This window comes from Trachypithecus francoisi, unplaced genomic scaffold, assembly GCF_009764315.1.
Source record: "Trachypithecus francoisi isolate TF-2019V2 unplaced genomic scaffold, Tfra_2.0 Lachesis_group4, whole genome shotgun sequence".
In the NCBI taxonomy this organism is placed as follows: domain Eukaryota; kingdom Metazoa; phylum Chordata; class Mammalia; order Primates; family Cercopithecidae; genus Trachypithecus; species Trachypithecus francoisi.
The window spans coordinates 60,650,780-60,677,381 of NW_022681469.1; the positions used below are offsets into that span (position 1 = coordinate 60,650,780).

At 36.7% G+C, this 26,602-nt stretch overlaps 1 protein-coding gene across 2 annotated transcripts in view; it reads right to left on the reverse strand.

Annotated features, from left to right (window-relative positions):
- Nucleotides 1-5,678: 5,678 nt before the first annotated feature.
- The window catches only part of SEMA3C (semaphorin 3C), a 347,210-nt gene continuing 326,286 nt past the window's right edge, over nt 5,679-26,602 (reverse strand). For both annotated transcript variants that reach the window (XM_033192842.1, XM_033192841.1), the window contains 3 exons: nt 14,691-14,758; nt 12,393-12,523; nt 5,679-8,454 (listed from right to left, as the gene is read on the reverse strand). In XM_033192842.1, the coding sequence (XP_033048733.1) occupies nt 8,041-8,454; nt 12,393-12,523; nt 14,691-14,758 (613 nt within the window). In that variant the 3' untranslated portion in view covers nt 5,679-8,040. The remainder of the gene's footprint in view (nt 8,455-12,392; nt 12,524-14,690; nt 14,759-26,602) is intronic.

Sequence of the window (26,602 nt, forward strand, 5' to 3'; positions counted from 1 at the left end):
TTACATGGATTATCTCAATTAATCTTGACAGTAATCCCATGAGATTGATATTATGATAATGATCTCAGACTTGCAAAACTAGGAAGTATTAAGAAAGCAAACTAAAACAAGGTGTTCTGATTTCGTGGCCTGAGCTAGATGCTACCTAGAGTCCTAGAAATCCTATTTCAAAGGCTGCTGTATATAGAATCTGTCCAAATGATCTAACTTTCCTAATAGATGTGCCTGAAGGGGACTCTTGATAATGAAGTATAGAAGATGCATAAAGTTTGTAGCCAGACTCTTTGTTTTTCACATTTTTTTAGCCTTTAGGAAGTTATTAAACTCAGGGAAAGTCTCCAAATGCTTCCAACCCTCATTTGTAAAATAGATGAATAGCATATACTTCAGAAGATCCTGTGAAAGAAGATACTATGTATAGTGTGTTTTTACACAGAAATGCTCACTAAATGGCTATCTTTATGAGGAGGATGATGGTGGAATTTGTGGTGGTGCTGTGACTGCTGCAGATGGCAGGTGCATAGCACACTGGTTAGCATCTCTATCAGTATGACTTCAACATGCTTCACCATGCCTGTGGACTGGCCAGGATAGAAGTGACAGGAGGCTGTGGTATGGGGTATCAAGGATTCTTAGGGAAAGCCAAGTTTCTCATGTGGGGGGTGACAGCTGACATCGCGGATGAATAAGTCTAAGCTCCAGGGTAGTCACTCCAAGGTTCCTAGGCAGATATGGAGAAGGAATTCAGCTTGAGGAAGGATTGAGTCATGTCCTGATAATGACTATCAGATCATCTGCCTTCCAGTGCCAGGGGAGATAAGGAAATAGGAGCAATAATAAAAATAACAAATGGTCACTGGAATTTCTGGATGAGCTGAGGGGCTTTGTAAAACATGTAGTAATAGCACCAATTAAACTAATAAAAATATCTCAATCATGTGGCAGGAATGTGACTTTATCCTCACAACCATATGAAGGGAATAATAATAATTATTTTTTAATTGAGATGGAGTTTCGCTCTTGTTGCCTGGCTGGAGTGCAATGGCGCAATCTTGGCTCACTGCCACTTCTGCCTCACAGGTTCAAGCAATTCTCCTGCCTCAGCCTCCTAAGTAGCTGGGATTATAGGCCTGCACCACCATGCCTGGCTAATTTTTTTTTGTATTTTTAGTAGAGACAGGGTTTCTCCATGTTGGTCAGGCTGGTCTCAAACTACTGACCTCAGGTGATCCACCTGCCTCAAGCCTCCCAAAGTGCTGGGATTACAGGCATGAGCCACTGCGCCCAGTCAGGAATAATATTATTATCCCATGTTTTTCAGATGAGGACCCCAACAGGCACAGAGAAGTTAAATAACTTTCCCAACATAACTTGGTTAGCAAATGGCTGCTGGGAGTCTACATAAGTAGAAGAAAGAGAGGATTCTCCTGGGGAAACCAAGAAGATGGCCTCATTGAGCCAGAGAGCCCGACAAAGGCAGAAATGAAAATATTGGTCCAAGTAATGAGAAGAATGAAGATTTTCAAATCTTTCCTTGAATAAAATTGTAAGAGAAACTAATCATATTGTCAACTCATTAATTAAAATAACATTTGATGATAATGCTGTGAGATATAGCCTTCAAAAGATATTTAAGTATTTGGACAACAGCTTTGTAATGAAACTCCAATCTCCATTTAAGTATGTAAGTACGGTTGCTTACTGTTTTCATATCTACAAAAATTAGAAATAGCATTTTCATTGAATTTGGTTCATTCTTTCAAGTAGACTTCATCCACAAGTAATTTAATTAATGGACAACGAAAGAAGCTCCATTTATCTTATTAAAGGTATTTTCATTTAAGATTTTTACTTTTTAATGATTTTCAAAATTTGGAATATATTTATGTCCTTTGATCAAATTGTGATGATTTGTAATTTTAATTTAATTCCAAAAAAATGTTAATACTTAGAGGATTTTTTTTTTTTTTTGAGAATGAGCCTCACTCTGTTGCCCAGGCTGGAGTACAGTGACACAATCTCTGCTCACTGCAACCTCTGCTTCCCAGGTCCAAGTGATTCTCCTGCCTCAGTCTCCCGAGTAGCTGGGATTACAGGCATGCACCACCACGCCTGGCTACTTTTTGTATTTTTAGTAGAGAGGGGGGTTTCACCATGTTGACCAGGCTGGTCTCGAACTCCTGACCTCAGGTGATCCACCTGCCTCGGCCTCCCAAAGTGCTGGGATTACAGGCGTGAGCCACTGCGCCTGGCCTACATTCTTAAATAAGAATTAAATATACGTATTTTTGTTTTACATTTGTGTGATAGTAATCGATAAAAGAACTTAAAATATAAGACTTGCTGTATCAGGATAAAAATATTTGAAGCAAGTGGAATAGAAATATGAATAAGAAGAAATAGAAATAATATACAATTTCTGGCTGTTAAAAATGGTTAAAGTTGGATTGTTTTTCATTATTTTAAAATATGATATTGAGTACCAAATTCCTATAATATTTTGATTTCATTGTTGTCATTTATAAAGAGATGTAACTATGTTATTTTAAAAGTTTGAAACTGATATTATACTGAAAGTTATATGCTTTGCAACTATGGAAACATATAATAAGAAAGTTAGTTTTTAACTTAAAAATGATTTAGTGGCTACATAACTTTTCAAAATTCTCTTTGAAGTACTTGAGTGACAAAGGTTGAAATCTACTTTTCAAGCTCATGGGTGATATTCAATGGATAATCCTTGCTCCAGAGAACCAAGGCAATGAAGAGTGAGTTGGTGGAGGTGGATGGTAAGTATATAGGGATTTGTGGGTTGTGTTTCTACCTCACTTATGGATTTGTGTCCTGAGAAGGTACAAGATCTCTGAGGGGCAAACAACACAGACGTATCTTGGTGGTTTTAGGCTGGAGAGGCTCAAATTGTCTCCCAGAATGGTGCAGGAATAACAGAAAAATTCCTATTCCTCTAAAGCATGTTTGGACATAGTGGAAAGCTCACTTGCCCTGAACAGGCTTTGCATTAGAAATAAGAGACAGCATAGAAGACCTTTGTGAACTGGTAACACAGTTAAGTAGAAAAACTGATGTTATCATAGACGTCAATATGCAATATGGATAAATGACATGAAGTATCAACTGAACTATGTAGACGCAATCTGATGAAAAAGAGAAAAATGCTCAAATGAAATAAATGGTTTTGCTCTCCTGATTAAAAAATAATAGCATACGCTGGTAGAACTCCACATATTTTATTCTCACAACACAACTACCACATGGGATAGATATTATTATAATTCCAATTTTAGAGAAAGTGACAATTCATCAAGAGGGATTAAATAACTGTTCCAGTTTATATCACTTTTAAGTGGAGAAGCTGGAATGGGAACTTGAAGCAGAAATTGGGGCTCATTTTGGAATAATGTATACACTGAATATAGCTGGTGTGTGGATTTGTGGGTATGTCATCTGTATATACATATACACATACATATGTGTATATAAAAACATCACTGGGATTCTGCTGAATGTGCCAGGCTGGTGGGGCTTGGGTAGCATCTCCTTCATTTTATTGTTTTCTGTGGTCTGCTTTTCCTACAAGAGACAAGCTGTCAATACAGAACCACAGCTTACAACACTTCCAGTTTACATCAACTCAAAGGAAGGTAATTTACAGGTCTAATTTCTCTGTTTGAGTATTCATGATTTGACAGAGAAGTAAAGATGAATACAGTTTATCCCCAGAATCAGTAATAAAGGAAAAAGTTAACATATAACTTTTCTTATTTTGAAAAGTCCTAAGAAAGTGAGAAATTCCTTTTATCTCATGAGCCAAGGATAATTTGTATATTGAAAAATATCCAGAGGAACAATAGGAATGACCTTTTTCATAATTCTATCATATATTCATTTTGCCTTGCAGAAATAATTTTGTTTATGATCTCATAAAGTACTTGGGTAACCTTTTTTCTGTGAATAATTCAGAGAATAAAAAAAAAACACTAAAGGAACAGAACTTCACCCTGCTTTTGTACTTGGAGGTTGAGAGGTAACCTCACATAAACAGTTTTAATGTGTTTGTTATAATGTCATTCTTTAATAGCACTTTATGTAAGTAACACTCAAGCATGGCAACATAATAGCCCTGAGAAATACACAATTTAAACTATGTGGAAAGTAGTATTTTATGAGGTGGATAGACAAATACATTAGAGTCACTAGAATGAAGATGGCATTTTTTTTTTTTTTTAAATCTTGGAGCTGGTTCTTCCAACTCTCATACCTGTGTACTATGAAGGTAACATTGTTAGGAAACCATAAAAATTAAAATGTATACCAGAGGTCCCTTAAGAAAAACAACTTATTGACAATGAATTTCACCAATTGGCATGCATGCCAGTAGAATTCGTTGTGGTTTTAATTTTGCGGAGGGGCCTGCATTCTTGTGCAAAAGGTGGTTGGCTAAAAGGTTACTAGGATAAACTCTTAAAAAAAAATTCCACAGTAATCTGCAGCTTTGTCATCACGCATGGAATTCAATAAAATTCTCAATGTCTCTGGTTAAATAAACATTTTTTCTTACTTAGTCTGCTTATTTTTTTGTCTAGACTAAAGCTTTTAAACAGGCTGCAAAACAAGCTGAATGTTTCTCTTGACTTTAGCTAGCAGAATACACGTAGGAAACTGTTACCATTTTCTTAAAAAATTTTCACTTAGGTAAAAAACATAAATCAGCAGTACATTAAAATTATAAGAAACACATCAAATATTTTAAAACTCAAGTTGAAACATAAGCAAGGGAGATACTGAGAAATAATGAAGCAATTAGTGAGTAGTGCAGAATTGTTAAGTTGGAAGATCTGTTAAGACAACTTTTAATTTTTGTGGTTTATTTTTTCTTCACTGACATTATAAAAGATTGAAAGCCCAGAGGTAGAAGAAAGCTGTAATAGGTCTGCCATTCAAATGTGTTAACTGGATTATGAGTTAATCTGTGGTTTCTTTCCTCTAATTTATTAAAGGCTCATTTTACCTGATAAGGTGTTACCTAACCCAGTGACTGCAGTTTCCCCACTTAGATCATTGGCATTTAACTTGCCATAGAACACAACTGAAACATTCCCTCTTGTTCTAGCAAAATGATGCCTTCTAAATAAGGCAACATTAAGACATTTATTGAATACTTACCATGTAAAACGTTCTGTCCTAATGCTTTACTGGTATGAACTTGTATAGGAAAGGAAGGCAGAGAGAATTTTAAAACTTTCCCAGAATAAGACAGTTAGCATGGATTCAAATGCAAGCAATCTGGCTCCAAAGACCGTGCATTCCTAAACTGTGTATTTTTTCCAATGTAGACACAACATACTCTGAATAAGTATCTATAGATATGTATGGATGTACAATATTAGGGAGAAAACAAATATGTATTTGTTTGGAAGTATACACAGAAAATGGATGATATTAGATGTCTTTTGGGTTGGGACTCGAATAAATGAGGGCTATTGGTACTGGGAGAGCTTTATATGTGCATCTTTCTGCAATTTAAATCTTGAAATAGTAGATGTATTACCTTCACAAAAATGGATAAAGGAATATTTAAAAATCATATGAATTCAGTAGATTGTATCACACTAACAGGTAAGTTAATCCTACATTAAAAATAAAAGCTAGAAACATAATTGGGGAATTCAACATGTTTTATTTTGCCAGGCCAATGGTTTCATCAATATCCAATTAAATTTTAGTGTGACAACTACATTTAGTTTGTTTCCTTACACAGATTGAACATTCACCATTATGACAGTTTCATCATGCTAAAATCTATTCGCAAACTTACACTTTGGAAAAAAGTGTATTTCTAGAAAATTTTATGTACAATACAGATGGAAGAGATACTAAGTCACTGAATTGTCAAATGACACAAAACAAAACCAATCAACCACCAGTAGTATACATTAACAACATTTTTGAAAAAAAATTTCTTTTACATTCAGCAGAGTTATGTTCATGAAGAATTTCTACATTTTTAAAAGTAATGAAAGTATACACAATTTAATAATTGTGAAAATATAAAGAATTAAATAGCACAAATATAGTATAAAACTAAACACCCTTACTATCTATCAGTTTGGGCTTATGTGAAACAAAGGGAACTGTGACTCTAAAACAATTTTACTTTTAACTTTGGACATAGAATAGATTGGCCATAAACACAGAAGATGGTTTTGGCTTTACACTGACACATTTCTATGTGTCAATGTAGAGGAGAAAAGTTTAATTATACCTTTTAAGCAGGGAAACCATTATAATAAACTGCTTTAGAAATTACTTTAAAATTATACACATTTGGAACAACAGATTTTTCTGAAAATGAAGTTTGGTATTATGTTATGCATTTTAAATATTTTTGCCATATCGAGGCCTCCTCATATATTATCATACTTTATGATAACTTAAATAGTGAATCATATTCTGATATTCTGACTAATAATCATATTCATTTTGACAATGACTTTAGTTCTTGAAGTTTTATACTGCAATACTTAAAAAGGCCATAATCTACTTTAATTACCTTCATCATAGATTATTAACTATAAATAAAATTTTTGTACAAGATTTGGATTAGGTACATGGTACAATATCTGTCTTTACCTAGAAGCATGAAAATGTCTTAAAAGGTAAATAAAAAAGCAAAAGTAGTGTTTTTTAAATATATATGAGAACATGAATAATTTTTTTCACATTTTTCCATCTAGTTTTTATTTGGAGAAAATAATGTCAGAATGAAATTTTTCTACTAAAATTATTCAAACATATAATTGGGAGATAATTTTATTCATCACAAAACTTACTACATTTACACTTAGAGACCAGTGAACATAGTACCATTACCTTTTGAAAGAAAGAATGTCTCCTCATACTGTTTTCTTACCTTCTAGACATAACAAGCACCTTGCCATCACACCGAAAAGATCATAAAATATATAGTGTTGACTTAAAAATCACTGTGATATCTGAGACTGGTTTTAATAAAAGGGAGAAGTAATCACTGAATTTGAGTACTGAAGTTGAAAACTAGCCACATTTGTTATAAATTCTTCTTTAAAAATTAGTAGTTTCTAATTTGATTTTTCTGTTTGATGATTTCACCCCTTATTTAGAAGTCTAAAACTTCAAAGTTTTTTCCTTCTTATATTTTTTAATTTGCCACACAGACTAGGAAATAAGAGAACAAACAGTAATAACTGAACAGTGCAAGATTATATTCTTTGAGTCTAAAATAAATTAAATAACTTCCAAAAAAAGTAAGTGCTTTTGTTTGGAAGGTGATAACATAAGAATATAAGCCGAACTGCTTCACTGATATAACTCCCATCAGGTATCTTCATGGGGCAGGTTACTGATTTTTATCTTCCTGAATAAGGAAACAAAGGTCAATGACAGATATCAGTAACTGATTATTTCTACAATCTTAAAAAAAAAAAAAAATTTCATTGGAACCATATAAACTCATCATTTTTTCTTTATGAATAACTCATGTTTTTACACAACTTTAAATGCCTTCTTCCTTTTATATTTCTTTTGATAGCCATTCTGTCATATGCATTTATGACTTTTACTATGTAAAAGCTATGGATTTGGAACTTGTTTTCATATATAAAATCACTGACAATTAGAATTCTAAAGCCCCAAAGCAGGAAAGGAATACCACAGGGATATTGCCCTCATTCAATTGAGGGATGCAACAATTCTAGTTTTGTAGCTACCATATCGATTTTGAAGAAAAGGTGAATAAAGATATAAATAAAATCTGGGTTAAGTTAAATATTTATATGCACCATGAGGACCATGACATGTCTAGTGCTAGTCACTATCATACAAGAAAATGCATGCTCATTTCAGTTCATGTAAAACTCACTTTAGGAGTAATCACCTTTTTCAGTAATTCCCATTGGTAAAGCACAAGTTTCTTTGCTCAAAATTTGATCATTGAAGACAGAGCATTTGTTAATGGAAGCATAAGACCCACATAAGAAAATATTATGACTCTGGCAACTGATTCCTCCTGTTTCTACTTTTCCGGCTATTGATGAGGGCCTTTAACTTGCCATAGTCCCCTCTCATTTTCTGTGATTCGTCTCCCTGCTGATGTTGCTGCCGAGTGTCTTTGCAGTATTGGTTAATCATCTGCATTTCTGAGTGGCTGAATGCTCCCATGATGTCCTTCGGGTGGAAGGGTAAAGCCCTCACAGAGCTGGCCCAGGTCCATGGGGACCATTTGTCTGTCACAACAGCCACCATTTCTGAATCTAAAACTTTGAAGTTGATCTTGGCTATGGTCTGCTTGAAACTATTTTCTGTAGCAATGCAGTGATAAAGCCCTTGGTCAGAACCCTGAACAGAGCGAATCAGGAGTCCCTGTGAAGTGGCTATGATTCGTTCATTCAGCTTCACCTAAAACAGAGACACATTAAACTTACTGAAATTGAACATTACATTTCCTTAGATTATGACCAACATATACAGAATAGTGTCAACTGTCACAGATTTGGCAAAAAAGTATTGAGTACTACTTAGCATTTTTCTCAGTGGACACGAAATTTTGGTCAGTTCCATTGCCTTTAAAAAAAAAAAAAACAACACGGGAGATCTCGTCACACTGTCACAGGGGTATTGAATCTAATAAAGAGAGGGTGAACATATTGTCCATATTGGCAAAAACAGCTGAAAGTGCTTTCCCCTAGATAGAAGAAGTTTCTCCATATATAAGCACAAAATTGTGGTTGCCTTTGAAATTGGTAACACAGTCAATATATGTAAATGAAACTCATAGATACTTTAAAATATCTATTCCATCCTGGTGTTCTAGTCTTTTATATTTATAAAAAGTACTCACTAGTAAAAACACGAAGCCACCATTAAAGGGTGAATTTTATCTTTTTGTTTCAAATGAATGTTCTTCTAAATAAAAAATACATAAGCAGAGGCAGAATTTTGAACATTATCAAGGGCCTTTTTCAATTATCCCTAAATAAACAATGTCCAAAAATTAGCTGTGATGTCATCACCTTTTAAGTCCTGTAAGTGGTTTTACTTTACAAGGAAAGGTAATAAAAAGCTATGAATTAATATTTAATTGCTTTATAGATTTTACTGGAAAAATGATTGTTTACTGGGTATCAGTAAATGCTTGAAACCTTCCTTACAGTTCCACCTGTAGTACTGCCAATGAATAGATAAAAACGTAAGTGGTAAAAGGTTCTTTGACATGTATACTCTAGAATACTCTTTCATTGAAGAAAAAAGAAATTTGACCAAAATCAAAATTAGATAATGTATGTTAAACGTTTTCCTAAATGATAAAGTTCTGTGCAAATGGACAAGATATTACTAATAATATCTAAATCAAAGATCAATTGATTCGTGCACAAAAAAAACCCACAAAAGGCAAGTATATTATTAAAAGACAGATAATAGAACAGAACTAGAAAAGAGAGAGTCACTTGGAGGAAGAAAAAATTTTGACATTAATTAATTTTACTGTTTAAATGTCCCTCAAAAATCATGTATAAATACGTTCAGAAATTAAAGAAAAAAGAAATGCTATCCTATTTGTGCAAAATTGGGAAAATATTTTGAGTCCAATATGGTAAATCCATTAAACATGTATATAATATTTGGCACAATGACATTTTAGGAATTTATCTAGAATATATACTCTCACATGTGTGCAGGTGTTTTTGATAAGAGGAAAACAAGAAATTATCTAACAAATAGATGGCTTTGAAAAAAAAACACTTGTGGTATGGTATATTCACACTATGAAATATTATGCAGCTAGGAAATATGACACTGAATCACATGTACTGATATTTAAGCAGGGTATGCATGTGTGTGTGTGTGTGTGTGAGTGTTGTATGTGTGTAGGGGAGGAAAACTATGGACTTATATATTTGGAGAAATATATAAGTCTTGGGAACCTTACTCTGGGCAGTGGGAATAAGAACTGAGTAATTATTATTCCATAAGTATTAGTATTATTCAATAAGTATTAGTATTATTCAATAGATAGTAAAAGTGATAATAAGTATTGAAGTGGAGGAGGGCTTTCAGTTTTCACTTTATGCTACTTAGTATGAACTATGTGCCTTTGCTCTGTGAGCTTTTATCATTTGTCTTAAAAAATGATTAATGTTTACACAGTAATGTGAGTGAGAAGCATATGTTTTCTTAAAATAGAAAGGATCACAATAAGTTTAATAAAATATTAATAGTTTAAGAATAAGTAAAATTGTGCTCTGCTTAAATTCTGAACAAAACAGACTTTCATACTTATGTTAAAGCTAATGTTATTGCAATATTAAATTATTAAATTCTTATGTTTTTGAGATTGGGAAAAAAGTCAAAATAGTAATATTTGAGTCTCCATATTCTTGAGCATTCTGAAATAGAACTTTGGAAATATTATTAGAGGGAATAAATCCTTAACACTCCATTTACATTTTACTATTAATTTATATGGCAGATATTCAAATATATATATTTATTGTAAATCATAGATGTTATATTCACTTATGTATTATTCTATTGAACTTTTTACTGAAGAAAAGAAAATTACTTTCTAGTTGATCCTTGTTTCAGTATTACCCAATTCACATATATACATATAGGCTTTTTCTGGAAGGACTGTTCATAATATCCTTGTGTTCCTGCCCTGGCCTAACAGCTCACTTGTGTATAGTAATCATCATCACACATTATGACTTCTAACCCAGGTTACTCTGCAAGCTAATTATTATAATCCATATCCATTCAAAACAGTTGAAAATTAATTTGCAGAAATGTCAAGACTTCTTTGATAACAGATTTTACAGCAAAGAAAAGAGATCTCAAATAAATAATAATTTTCATTATTAAAATCTTTCTAAAAGTATTGTTAGCATGATAGGCTTTGGAAGAATGATGGGACTCTGATGTCCATCTAGCTCATCTTTCCTCCAGATAATTCAATTTCCTCCTGCAAGTAGTCATCTGCTTATGGTGTAACATTCCAGTAACGAGGGACACATAATTTCCTAAACAGTTCATAAGATATTTGGGTAGACAAGTCTGAGAGTTGGAAAGTATTTTGCATATGAAACCAACATTTATATCAGTAATGTTGATGCAGTGTCTGTGTTCTACAGCTTAAGGCGGTACTCACTCTACACACCCTTAATTAACTTAATATGTAGTAACCAAATTGCCCACAACAGAAGAATACACATAAATGTAGAAGGCTCCACTTCCCCCTTGGCTCCATCAGACTTTATGATGCACAAATGATGGTATATTTTAGACCTCCCTAAGGCTTTAAATATACATATATATACTTTTTTTTTTTTTTTGAGACGGAGTCTCGCTGTGTCGCCCAGGCTGGAGTGCAGTGGCGCCATCTCGGCTCACTGCAAGCTCCGCCTCCCAGGTTCACACCATTCTCCTGCCTCAGCCTCCGGCTAGCTGGGACTACAGGCGCCCGCCACCAAGCCCGGCTAGTTTTTTGTATTTTTAGTAGAGACGGGGTTTCACCATGTTAGCCAGGATGGTCTTGATCTCCTGACCTCGTGATCCACCCGCCTCGGCCTCCCAAAGTGCTGGGATTACAGGCTTGAGCCACCGCGCCCGGCTACATATATATTTTTATCATCTCATTTGTCAGGACATGACATCAATATTATGAAATTCATTATTTACAATATATCACCCTATGCCATTTTACAATGTCTCCCTTATTTCAAAAAACCCAGCTCTTTCCAATCCATGAAAAGTTTCAGTAAGCGTCTTTTTATTTGAAAATCTAAGGAGTTTTTCCACATCACTAAATAAAGGCAATGGTCTCATAAACAATGATTCCATATATTACCTAACCAAAGCACAAGAGTTATGAATAATAAAGCAATGGAAACAGATTACCACACAGCAGAAAAACGCTCTTTGTCATGAAGGTTATAGTTCAGTGTAATTTCTTGCTGAGGAAAATTAAACTTTTTTTAAAAAGCCCCCTTTTATCTTGTGAATCACACAAAGGTGCTGTTGTGTGAAAACTTGGCTTCTGGATTTGCACACATCTTGTTTCTTTTAGGAATGTTTCCTCACATCAATACCACTGTCTTAGTGCCGAGGCTCTTGTTTCAATCACCATGTTACAGAGGTGAGCAGGCAGAGAGAATTTCTAATTAATCCATCAATTCTTAGGACAAAGGATTTTAAGGAAAGTGGCACTTGTCATCCCAAAGACATAAAAGATGATCATATGCCTTTCCTTTTTCCTTTGATCTGAGCCTCACCGAGGGACGTTGATTTAATGTTCTCTCCGAAGCTCTGATGGATTGCTGCTGTGCTGCTTTACTCACCTCTTTCCTCCTGTCTTTGTCTTTCTGTAACAGCCACTTGATAGATGCCTGCGGAGACTTGGGGGCACACTCCAGAAAAGTGGTGTTATTTTTTACTCCATACTGGACAATTTCAGCTGCATTTCTGTATGCTAGCAGGCAAAAATAAAAGGCGAGAAAGAAAGAACACAACTGAATTTAGAGCACATTCTCCTGTAAAAATGCTATATACATGTTTATTTTTATACAAAATTGTGAACAACTATGGCAGCCAGTAAAAAGCAGTGGTAATCATTTAACAAGCAAAGTAGGATACGTTGTTTACCTGTTTTGTTTATGTAAAGGGAAGGAGAGACTGTGAATTAAGGTAATGTTGATAAAATCATGTTTATTCAAGAATTACTCTACGCCAAGGATTGTTCTTAATATTACTTTGTTAACTTAATTATTACAATACTCCTGTCACATTTTCTCAGCTTTTCACAGCTGAGCAAACTGAGGCTGTGAGTTATGAGGAAATACACTTTAGTGAATGTGTCAGGCAATACCGAAGCCAGGTCTATCCCATTCCTAAAGTCCATATTCAGTGTCATATAGAGGAAATAGGTAAGCACTGGGAAAGGGCAGAAAGCAAGCTGTGGCCTTGGTGGAATGTAGTGATTGAGAACACTGTCTTCAGAATCAGCGGAACGTAGGGTAAAATCCTGACCTTACCACTACCGGCTGTGTAAACTTAGACGAGTTACTTGATGTCTCTGTGCTTTAGTTTTACTCATCTCTAAAACATGGATTACAGCATTTTTACATAGGGTTCTCAGTAAAGGTATTAAATTAGGTAAAACATTTAGTATTGCCATATGGTAGCTTAGACATGGACAGAATAAAGCAGGAATAATAGGACTCTAGTATGGTTTTTTTTTAAGCATTGAGTGAAATAATCATTAAAAAACACTTAGCCCAGGTTCTGCCACAAAGTCAGCATTAATATTTGTTTGATGTTACCTCCACTGCCATTATTCTTACCACTATGACAACTACTACTGATGGGAACTGATACACTTTTATAAAATTGCAAATGGAGAAATGGTAATTTGAATTTATTCCCTCCACTAGATGTGTGGAACAAGTAAGCAAAATCTGTCTTAATTTGCTCTTTGCAGTTAGAATAGTAAAAAGAATGTCCTTTTTTACTAAAGGAAAGCACAGACTCAAAGGGATTAGAAATAGGAGTCTCACTGTTAATTTTTGAAACAGCGTATCTGTAGCACCTTGGTGAGCCACAAGGAAGGTCTGCTTGGAAATATTTTTATTTGGTGGGACTGAGGAAGGAAAAGTATTGTAACATGGTAACTCCATGTCAGAATGGGAAGGATGGAATTTATTTAATTGAAGGACACCCAAGGCAGGATTGTCAACAGGCACTGTAGTACACCCATGTTCATAGCAGGACTCTCACTATAGCCAAAAGATGGAAGTGAACCAAGTATCCAGTGATGGATGAATCGATAAACAAAATGTGGCTTACCTACATACATATATATGTATATATACACACACACACATTATAAATATGCACACATGACAAAATATAATTCAGCCTTAAACATGAGGAAAATTGTGATATATGCTACAATATGAATGGACCTTGAAGACTTCAGGTTTAAGTGAAATGAGTCAGTCACAACAGGACAAATATTGTATCATTCCGCCTATACGAGGTATCTAAAGTAGTTGAATTCATAAGAAATTCGTAAAGTAGTAGAATGGTGGTTTCTAAGGGCTGGAGGGAAGAGGTAATGGTTAGGTGGTATTTAATGGGTCTAGTTTCAGTTGGGAAAAGATTAAAAATATCCAGACGTGGCTGGCAGTATGTTGCACAACAATGTGAATATGCTTAATGCCACAGAACTGTAAACCTTAAAATGGTTAAAACAGTAAATTTTATGTGATGTATATTTACTGCAGTAAAAAAAAAATGCTGTTCTAAAGGTTCTTCAGTGGTAAATCTCAAAATGGAAAATAGGTTTTCTTTAGAAAGAAAATAGTAGCTAAGAAAATCTGTAATTACAATCTGTGTGAAAGATCTTGCAGCTAACATACTTGAAGTATATGTGTTCCGAGACATTTGTTTTTCATGATTCTCAGTATACACACAAAAAGCCTTTAAGTTTTAATTACCATATATCAATACACAGAATGTTATAATAAATGTTTTTGAAAGTGAAACGTTTGAATCTATGACAATGTTTTCTCTTACTGAAATGTGACACGGAGCATTGCTACTGTGCACTGAGATTGGCCATTGCTCACTTTTAATACCTTTTAGATTAAATCCTCTGCATTGAGTCAGTGGGTTTCCATGTCTCACGTCTTGTCTTCGGCTCCTCCTGTATTAAGTGCAGAAATACATAAAAGTGACTGAGAATTATCACTGCCAATTACACCACTCTTAAAACACTATAATTTTAAACATTGCATCCTTTTTATTGCTAAGCTTTCATAAAAATTTTTAAAAAGAGTTCTGATTGATGTAGCTATCTCACACTTCTTATACAATTCATCAATAATGGGGGGGTACTTATCTTTGCTTTTCAATCTGAGTAAGTTTTTCCATCTACATTCAGGATGGAATGGCTCTGAATCTCCTGTTGCATGCATATCCTGAGTAAATGCTACCTTCTCTAATTAATGGTATAAATGTTTAGTTTAGAGAAATTCATCCTAAATTTTCTAAATCTATAACCTCCAAAGTATAAACTCACTGGCATTGTCCTTTTTATAATAGTTTGTCTTAAATAAACATACTTGTTTCTTACAAAAGTCAATGTTTTCTGTTTCTAGATATATTAAAACTTTTCTGAAACAAGCAATAAAGATAAAAATAGGGACATTTAATAAAAAGTTAATTTCATTTACTAGAATAAGCATTTTTATTTTGAAAACTTCAAGTCTACAGAAAAGTAGAGATATAAGTAAAACGAATACTGGTATACCTAGATTCACAAATTCTTATATTTTGCCACATTAATTTCTTTCTCACATGTAAGTACATATCATGTATATACTATGGATCCACACCTATGAAAGCCTTTAGAAAATAAGTTACAGACACAATAATGCTTCACCTGTAAGTGCTTTAGCATGTATTTTTCAACAAGTAATCTTTCAACATAACAATATCATTATCATCCTAAATATATTGACATTTAACAACATAATCTAACGCATATTCTATATTAAAATTTCTCTAGTTCCCAAAATCTCTTTTATGGATTTCTTTTAAGTTAACCAGCTTCCAGTCAAGGTTCATCCTTTGCATTTAGTTGTTATGTATTGTTAGCTTAAAGCATTTTGACATTTTAGTTACATTAAGCCAGGCGCGGTGGCTCACGTCTGTAATCCCAGCACTTTGGGAGGCCAAGGTGGGCGGATCACGAGGTCAGGAGTTCAAGACCAGCCTGGCCAACATAGTGAAACCCCGTCTCTACAGAAAACACAAAAATTAGCCGGGCATGATGGTGCATGCCTGTAGTCCCAGCTACTTGGGATGCTGAGGCAGGAGAATCGCTTGAACCCAGGAGGCGGAGGTTGTGGTGAGCCGAGATCACGCCACTGCACTCCAGCCTGGGCCACAGGGTGAGACTCCATCTCAAAAAAAAAAAAAAATAGTTACATTGTTTGCAAACTGGTCATTATTTAAATAAAAGTTTTAAGTTGTATTAAATTATTTAATTTCGTGAGTCTCAGATGCACTAAGTACCTTACTTTCAGTGGTATTACATAGTCTAAGAAATCAAAGTGCAGCAACTGAAATCCTCTGAGCAAGGCATCAAACATTGTTAAAAGTCAGAAGAAGGTGACTCTTTAAATATTGTGAATACCTGCCTAAATTGATTGCTTACTATCAATACGTGACTGAGCATATCACTTAATTGGGTTAAATGCTGTCTTTCTTAATACTTTTAAAGATAAATACAAACATTCAGCAAGAACAGAAATATTAAAAGCACACAGTAGTTATTAAACTTACAAAGAAAAATTAATCTCATAGTCATTGATAGTGAAAAAAGCTCATTTTCTAGCTAAAGAAAACACTACTTCATGCACACAACAGACTTTATAAATCTACTTATGGTAGAATAGGTATAAAATTTTGTACCACTTAGGTATTCCTTTTCCAAAGTCACGTGACCCTTACCACTTACATATTTCTGTACACACACAAACACACAACAGTGAAAGTGTCAGTCACTTTTATCTCAGGAAATATGATTAATATGGCACTGTATTCTAGAATAGCTCCCATATCAAGTTTTTACTGCATAACATTTGCTATATTTTGAAGTCCAGCATTATTTTACTATAGTCAACTTCTAAGTATATATTATATGAGCATCATGAGAGCGTTTTCAGCCATCTAGGCAGCAATATCATTCACAATGGCTAAATTTATTATCCTGTGATCAACACTACATAATGGTTTACTCATGTATACAAACTCTCAAGCTGGGCAATCTCAATTTACAACATCGCATAGCTTCTAGACATTCGAATACAGAAAAAAACATTGTTATGGCTTGGCTTAAATCATGAGATCAGCAAGGCAGCCATCTGAGCCTTTTTTATGTATAGATTCCCTCCACAGTACTCACATAGCATCACAAAAACATGCTGGTAGGCAGAGTAATATTGTATTGCATGTAGGATTTGGAATTTGGTTCAAGTTTCCCATGTTTCATACATAATAGTAAATTCTTTTCGATAAATGATGAAATCTTTTATAGAAAAGGTATTTATTTGAAAATTGATCTGATTATATTGTCTGAAAATAAAGTTTCTAACTACTTGTCTGAATCCAGAGCAAATAATGTTAGGGACTATACTGCAATATTTGATACAAAACCACAAATATTTAAGATACTTGAGAATGAAAATGGAAAAAAAATGCTTTTATTGTTTACTACATATATATATATATATATTTTTTTTTTTTTTTTTTTTGAGACAGAGTTTCGCTCTTATTGCCCAGGCAGGAGTGTAGTGGTACAATCTCGGCTCACTGTAACCTCTGCCTCCTGGGTTCAAGTGACTCTCCTGCCTCAGCCTCCTGAGTAGTTGGGATTACAGGCATGAGCCACCATGCCCGGCTAATTTTGTATTTTTAATAGAGATGGGGTTTCACCATGTTGGTCAGGCTGGTCTCCAACTCCTGACCTCAGGCGATCTGCCTGCCTTGGCCTCCCAAAGTGCTGGGATTACAGGTGTGGGCCACCATGCCCAGCATGTTTACTATAGTTTTTTTAAAAAGGGAGACTATTGAGCCAATGATATTTAACAACTTCATTATGTCAAAGTATGGATTCCACCAATTTCCAAGTATAACCGTTTTTTGCTTTTTATTTCTATGAAATCCTCAAAGTGATCTTTGTGTTTTGCTTAGAGAGTGACATCAGCACAAAACTAGGTAAACTAACACTATTAAAGAAAATAAATGTGGAAAAATACTTCAAATCTATTACCTTCAAAGGAAAATAAAAAATTCATATGGGAATTTACAAAACAGTTAATTCATTCACCAATATGCTTTGCATTTACTATAAGTATATGCTTAACTAAGTTAGGACCTAATTTGGAGAATGTAAATACTGTAGATATTTTTAGTGAAACTTCCAATATGCTAGTCAAAGATAAATATGGGTAGCCTCAGGCATATTTTGTACATATGTAGCATTTTCTGGCTTTTCAAGATAGAAATAAGGCACTGCTGGAGATAATCAAGATAGCCCCCCCACCTTTTTTTTTTTTGTTTTTTTTTAGGCAGAGTCTCATTCTGTCTCCCAGGCTGGAGTGCAGTGGCGTGATCTCAGCTCACTGCAATCTCCGCCCCCCAGGTTCAAATGATTCTCCTGCCTCAGCCTCCCAAGTATCTGGTATTATAGATGCCTGCCACCATGCCTGGGCTAATTTTTTTTTTTTTCTATTTTCAGTAGAGATGGGGTTTTGCCATGTTGGCTAGGCTGGTCTCGAACTCCTGACCTCAAGTGATTTGCCTGCCTTGGCCTCCCAAAGTGCTGGGATTATAGGCGTGAGGGACTGCACCCCGTCAAGACAACTCTTTAAATAACTACTACTTTCCTTCTCAACCCATTATTCATGGTTTAATATCAGGCATGATATTGTAAATGCAAAGAACTGCATGATAGACTCATTTCTTTATTTAAAAAGTATGATTAAAATTATAATTTGTGGTGGTAGAATGACAATGTAGAATCTATATTGAAGCACACATCTTAGAAAGGATACTTGGGGTTGTAATAGGTGGGAAAATATGCAAACAAATGAGCTAGCCCAGATTGGGCAGCAACTTCTAAAATGTAAAAAAGTATCTCTAGTATGCAATGACAGTCTATACACAGTATGGAATTTTACTTGAGAAATATTATTTGTTACATAAAAATGCTTATTGGTCAAAACCAGTCTTTGCAGAGAAGGAGTACTGATGTCCACTTCCTTACATTATATAATAACTGGTATACCTATACAACTATGGTAAAAGTCCACTTACAGTCTCCATATCCCTTTCTTCCTTGGAAAGTATAGTGCTTCAGCTTCCTTCAGCACTGAATCCGCTTAATAAATTGAAGATTATATTGCAGGTGCTAGAGAGGCAAATTTTTAGAGCGTCTTACCAAGTAAACAGTATCGCCTTACAAAGAGTTATGGTAATTTAACATATCGCTACTATCATAATTGGCAGTGAAAAACAAATATGGTTGAAAAATACCAACAGTGGCCATAAAAATCACTTCTTATGTGAGATTACATTTGAAATTTGCCTCCCTCACACTCTGTCCAGGCTGAGGCCTCCAGCCCCATATTAAGATGAAAGATCACAGAGTAATGATGTCTAGAAATTCTAGATAGACATCAAAAGAAGTCAGGGACCTCCTCGCTAGCACCTAAATTAACATGGAGGAACACAGAGTCTCGGAACGCATCTACGAGACTCCTGTTTTGAAGAGTGGGAGTTCTCTTCCTATCTCATGCCATTAAGAATCTCAAATGATCCAGCCCAGGCCACTCCTTTCTACTCCAGATTCATATTTCTAACTGCCTACTCAATATCCCCGTGTGAACATCTTACTGATACCATTAACGTAACATCCTCTTTCTCCCCACAAACCTGCTCCTTTCACAGTCTCTTCTTTCTCAGGAAGTGACCTCTATATAAATCCTAATGTTCAGTTCTGAGAACTTGGATCATTTTTGACTCCTCTGTTTCTCTAACCTCCCACATCCAAATACATCAACAGATTCTGTGAGCTCTGTCAAGCATCAGATCATTTTTTTTTTTTTTGCCACCTCTATCTTTATTATCCCTCTACAAGTCACCATTATATCTCACCTAGATGATGGCAGTAGCTTCCTGTCATGCAGCTTCTGCCACCCCTTCCCCTCTACCTCCAACCTCTTCCTACAACAAGGTCTTCAAAGTAAGCCAAATCCAACCAGTCATCTTTTGAAACCAAAGCCAAACAGTATCATTCACACGTTCAAAACTCCTCAGCTGTTTTCCATTTCACTTTAAATAAAAACTTTTCAATTACTTAGAAAGTCTGACATTATGTGGCATTCTGACCTCATTTCTTCCTATCATTCCTTTTTCTCATTACAGTGCAGCCTCATTAGCTTTAGAGCTGTTTCTTGAACAATCCTGGCATCCTCCAGTGTTAGAGATTTTTGGTCCCTCTTCCTGGAATGTTACTCTGCTAGATAATGTCTTGGTGCATTCCACATCAAGTCCTTGCTCACACAGTATATCTGCAGTAAGGCCCTTTTTGACACCCATTTAACTTCACAACCTCCTGCTTACCACATATCGTATCTACTTTCTCTGCCCTTTTTAAATTCACAGATCGTGTTATTATCTGATATACCAGGGGTTTTCCTTATTTATTTATTATCAATCTTTTCTCTTTAGAATGCATTATTCCTGAAGACAGAATTTTTTTGTCTTTTTTCCTGTTATACGCCTAGCTTCTAAAACAATGCCTGGAAAATATATTTCCAGTGAAAATATTTGTTGAACTAATGAATAAGAGGATCAGAATACTATTAATACACAAAAGCACTAAGGTTGTTATAATCTGTTAAGGGCCTCAAAGGAACGTAGAGAATAAAAACCATAAAGCACCATCACCCCAGTGCTTTACTTGAAAGATCACTCGTGCTCATGGCTGCTACTATTTGCTCCCTCTGCTAACCCTACTTTTCAAAGGTTTTAGCCCTGTCACCATCATGACCCATGTCATTCACTGTATGACTGAAAATAGCTATGACCTTGGCTGACTCTGAATTCTGCATATTCCTTTTTAATTTCTCTACTTGTGGTTCCTTCCAATTTGGTACAAGTTGATGCAGTTTCCCGCCTAGGTTTCCATTTGGATAAAAAGTACCCTGCCTCAGACTGCCTTTCTTTCTTAACCCAACCAGTAATCACGCAGTCACCACTCCAAGGATAAAGCGTGGTCATCAAGGTTCTGAAAGCAAATCAAGGTATCTATGCTGAAATAATACTCTTGTAGCTTGAACTCGAACCAGCATTGTAAGATAATTATATTGTATTCTTGTTTACAAGATAATTAAGCAATGTAGAGAAATCCTAGGAAGGTGGGTTTTAAGGATACACTAAAGCATATAAAATAAAAAAGACAGCCGGGAGCGGTGGCTCACGCCTGTAATCCCAACACTTTGGGAGGCCGAGGTGGGTGGATCACGAGGTCAGGAGTTCAAGGCTAGCCTGGCCAAGATGGTGAAACCCTGTCTCTACTAAAAATACAAAAATTAGCTGGGCATGGTGGCGGGTGCCTGTAATCCCAGCTACTTGGGAGGCTGAGGCAGATAATTGCTTGAACCCGAGAGGCGGAGGTTTCAGGGAGGCAGAGGTTGCAGTGAGACAAGATCGCGCCACTGCACTCCAGCCCTGGCGACAGAAATGAGACTCTGTCTCAAAAATAAATAAACAAATAATAAATAAAATAAAAAGGACATAAATTAGATGATGCAAAAAAAGAAAAAAGCTAAATGCTACTTGAAATATTTGATGGGTCCTAGAGAAGTAGGTGTTACAGAGGAGCTCTGAAGGGAGAAAGGACTTTTTCCAAAGTACTGTACTCTGGACTTGCCATATCTATGAGAATCTCAAGTTACAACGCATTACCATTTTATTCATTCAAATACTATGTGTGGTGCTAAACACAGCTTCTACTTTTAATGTCATTTAAAGAAACAGCGGGGCGGAGCAAGATGGCCGAATAGGAGCAGCTCCAGTCTCCAACTCCCAGCGCGAGCGACACAGAAGACCGGTGATTTCTGCGTTTTCAACTGAGGTACTGGGGTCATCTCTCTAGGGAGTGCCGGACAATCGGTGCGGGTCAGCTGCTGCAGCCTGACCAGCGTGAGCTGAAGCACGGCGAGGCATTGCCTCACCTGGAAGCGCAAGGGGGAAGGAAATCCCTTTTCCTAGCCAGGGGAACTGAGACACACAACACCTGGAAAATCGGGTAACTCCCACCCCAATACTGCGCTTTAAGGAAACAGGCACACCAGGAGAATATATCCCACACCTGGCCGGGAGGGTCCCACGCCCACGGAGCCTCCCTCACTGCTAACACAGCCTCTGCGGCGATCTATCCGCAAGGCAGCAGCGAGGCTGGGGGAGGGGCGCCCGCCATTGCTGAGGCTTAAGTAGGTAAACAAAGCCGCTGGGAAGCTCGAACTGGGTGGAGCTCACAGCAGCTCAAGGAAGCCTGCCTGTCTCTGTAGACTCTACCTCTGCGGACAGCGCACAGCTGCAGCCATTAGGGGAAAGAGCGGGGGCGGTGCAGACGCGAACGACTCTGTCTGACAGCTTTGGGGAGAGCGTGGATCTCCTAACGCGGAGGTTGAGATCCGAGAACGGACAGACTGCCTGCTCAGGTGGGTCCCTGACCCCTGAGTAGCCTAGCTGGGAGACATCCCCCACTAGGGGCAGTCTGACACCCCACACCTCACAGGGTGGAGTCACCCCTGAGAGGAAACTTCCAAAGAAAGAATCAGACAGGTACACTCGCTGTTCAGCAATATCTATCTTCGGCAACCTCTGCTGCTGATACCCAGGCAAACAGGGTCTGGAGTGGACCTCAAGCAATCTCCAACAGACCAACAGACAGTCCTTCTGACTGTCAGACGGAAAACTATCAAACAGGAAGGACACCTATACCAAAACCCCATCGTACGTCACCATCATCAAAGACCAGAGACAGATAAAACCACAAAGATGGGGAAGAAGCAGGGCAGAAAAGCTGGAAATTCAAAAAATAAGAGCGCATCTCCCCCTGCAAAGGAGCGCAGCCCATCGCCAGCAACGGATCAAAGCTGGTCAGAGAATGACTTTGACGAGATGAGAAGAAGGCTTCAGTCCATCAAACTCTCAGAGCTAAAGGAGGAATTACGTACCCAGCGCAAAGAAACTAAAAATCTTGAAAAAAAAGTGGAAGAATTGACAGCTAGATTAATTAATGCAGAGAAGATCATAAACGAAATGACAGAGATGAAAACCATGACACGAGAAATACGTGACAAATGCACAAGCTTCAGTAACCGACTCGATCAACTGGAAGAAAGAGTATCAGCGATTGAGGATCAAATGAATGAAATGAAGCGAGAAGAGAAACCAAAAGAAAAAAGAAGAAAAAGAAATGAACAAAGCCTGCAAGAAGTATGGGATTATGTAAAAAGACCAAATCTACGTCTGATTGGGGTGCCTGAAAGTGAGGGGGAAAATGGAACCAAGTTGGAAAACACTCTTCAGGATATCATCCAGGAGAACTTCCCCAACCTAGTAGGGCAGGCCAACATTCAAATTCAGGAAATACAGAGAACGCCACAAAGATACTCCTCCAGAAGAGCAACTCCAAGACACATAATTGCCAGATTCACCAAAGTTGAAATGAAGGAAAAAATCTTAAGGGCAGCCAGAGAGAAAGGTCGGGTTACCCACAAAGGGAAGCCCATCAGAATAACAGCAGACCTCTCGGCAGAAACTCTACAAGCCAGAAGAGAGTGGGGGCCAATATTCAACGTTCTTAAAGAAAAGAATTTTCAACCCAGAATTTCATATCCAGCCAAACTAAGCTTCATCAGTGAAGGAGAAATAAAATCCTTTACAGATAAGCAAATGCTTAGAGATTTTGTCACCACCAGGCCTGCCTTACAAGAGACCCTGAAGGAAGCCCTAAACATGGAAAGGAACAACCGGTACCAGCCATTGCAAAAACATGCCAAAATGTAAAGACCATCGAGGCTAGGAAGAAACTGCATCAACTAACGAGCAAAATAACCAGTTAATATCATAATGACAGGATCAAGTTCACACATAACAATATTAACCTTAAATGTCAATGGACTAAATGCTCCAATTAAAAGACACAGACTGGCAAACTGGATCAAGAGTCAAGACCCATCAGTCTGCTGTATTCAGGAGACCCATCTCACATGCAGAGACATACATAGGCTCAAAATAAGGGATGGAGGAAGATCTACCAAGCAAATGGAGAACAAAAAAAAGCAGGGGTTGCAATCCTAGTCTCTGATAAAACAGACTTTAAACCATCAAAGATCAAAAGAGACAAAGAAGGCCATTACATCATGGTAAAGGGATCAATTCAACAGGAAGAGCTAACTCTCCTAAATATATATGCACCCAATACAGGAGCACCCAGATTCATAAAGCAAGTCCTTAGAGACCTACAAAGAGACTTAGACTCCCATACAATAATAATGGGAGACTTCAACACTCCACTGTCAACATTAGACAGATCAACGAGACAGAAAGTTAACAAGGATATCCAGGAATTGAACTCATCTCTGCACCAAGCGGACCTAATAGACATCTATAGAACTCTCCACCCCAAATCAACAGAATATACATTCTTCTCAGCACCACATCGCACTTATTCCAAAATTGACCACATAATTGGAAGTAAAGCACTCCTCAGCAAATGTACAAGAACAGAAATTATAACAAACTGTCTCTCAGACCACAGTGCAATCAAACTAGAACTCAGGACTAAGAAACTCAATCAAAACCGCTCAACTACATGGAAACTGAACAACCTGCTCCTGAATGACTACTGGGTACATAACGAAATGAAAGCAGAAATAAAGATGTTCTTTGAAACCAATGAGAACAAAGATACAACATACCAGAATCTCTGGGACACATTTAAAGCAGTGTGTAGAGGGAAATTTATAGCACTAAATGCCCACAAGAGAAAGCAGGAGAGATCTAAAATTGACACTCTAACATCACAATTAAAAGAACTAGAGAGGCAAGAGCAAACACATTCAAAAGCTAGCAGAAGGCAAGAAATAACTAAGATCAGAGCAGAACTGAAGGAGATAGAGACACAAAAAACCCTCCAAAAATCAATGAATCCAGGAGTTGGTTTTTTGAAAAGATCAACAAAATTGACAGACCGCTAGCTAGACTAATAAAGAAGAAAAGAGAGAGGAATCAAATAGACGCAATAAAAAATGATAAAGGGGATATCACCACCGACCCCACAGAAATACAAACTACCATCAGAGAATACTATAAACACCTCTACGCAAATCAACTAGAAAATCTAGAAGAAATGGATAATTTCCTGGACACTTACACTCTCCCAAGACTAAACCAGGAAGAAGTTGAATCCCTGAATAGACCAATAGCAGGCTCTGAAATTGAGGCAACAATTAATAGCCTACCCACCAAAAAAAGTCCAGGACCAGATGGATTCACAGCTGAATTCTACCAGAGGTACAAGGTGGAGCTGGTACCATTCCTTCTGAAACTATTTCAATCAATAGAAAAAGAGGGAATCCTCCCTAACTCTTTTTATGAGGCCAACATCATCCTGATACCAAAGCCTGGCAGAGACACAACAAAAAAGAGAGAATTTTAGACCAATATCCCTGATGAACATCGATGCAAAAATCCTCAATAAAATACTGGCAAACCGGATTCAGCAGCACATCAAAAAGCTTATCCACCATGATCAAGTGGGCTTCATCCCTGGGATGCAAGGCTGGTTCAACATTCGCAAATCAATAAACGTAATCCAGCATATAAACAGAACCAAAGACAAGAACCACATGATTATCTCAATAGATGCAGAAAAGGCTTTTGACAAAATTCAACAGCCCTTTATGCTAAAAACGCTCAATAAATTGGTATTGATGGAACGTACCTCAAAATAATAAGAGCTATTTATGACAAACCCACAGCTAATATCATACTGAATGGGCAAAAACTGGAAAAATTCCCTTTGAAAACTGGCACAAGACAGGGATGCCCTCTCTCACCACTCCTATTCAACATAGTGTTGGAAGTTCTGGCTAGGGCAATCAGGCAAGAGAAAGAAATCAAGGGTATCCAGTTAGGAAAAGAAGAAGTCAAATTGTCCCTGTTTGCAGATGACATGATTGTATATTTAGAAAACCCCATTGTCTCAGCCCAAAATCTGCTTAAGCTGATAAGCAACTTCAGCAAAGTCTCAGGATACAAAATTAATGTGCAAAAATCACAAGCATTCTTATACACCAGTAACAGACAAGCAGAGAGCCAAATCAGGAATCAACTTCCATTCACAATTGCTTCAAAGAGAATAAAATACCTAGGAATCCAGCTTACAAGGGATGTAAAGGACCTCTTCAAGGAGAACTACAAACCACTGCTCAGTGAAATCAAAGAGGACACAAACAAATGGAAGAACATACCATGCTCATGGATAGGAAGAATCAATATCGTGAAAATGGCCATACTGCCCAAGGTGATTTATAGATTCAATGCCATCCCCATCAAGCTACCAATGACTTTCTTCACAGAATTGGAAAAAACGGCTTTAAAGTTCATATGGAACCAAAAAAGAGCCCGCATTGCCAAGACAATCCTAAGTCAAAAGGACAAAGCTGGAGGCGTCACGCTACCTGACTTCAAACTATACTACAAGGCTACAGTAACCAAAACAGCATGGTACTGGTACCACAACAGAGATATAGACCAATGGAACAGAACAGAGTCCTCAGAAATAATACCACACATCTACAGCCATCTGATCTTTGACAAACCTGAGAGAAACAAGAAATGGGGAAAGGATTCCCTATTTAATAAATGGTGCTGGGAAAATTGGCTAGCCATAAGTAGAAAG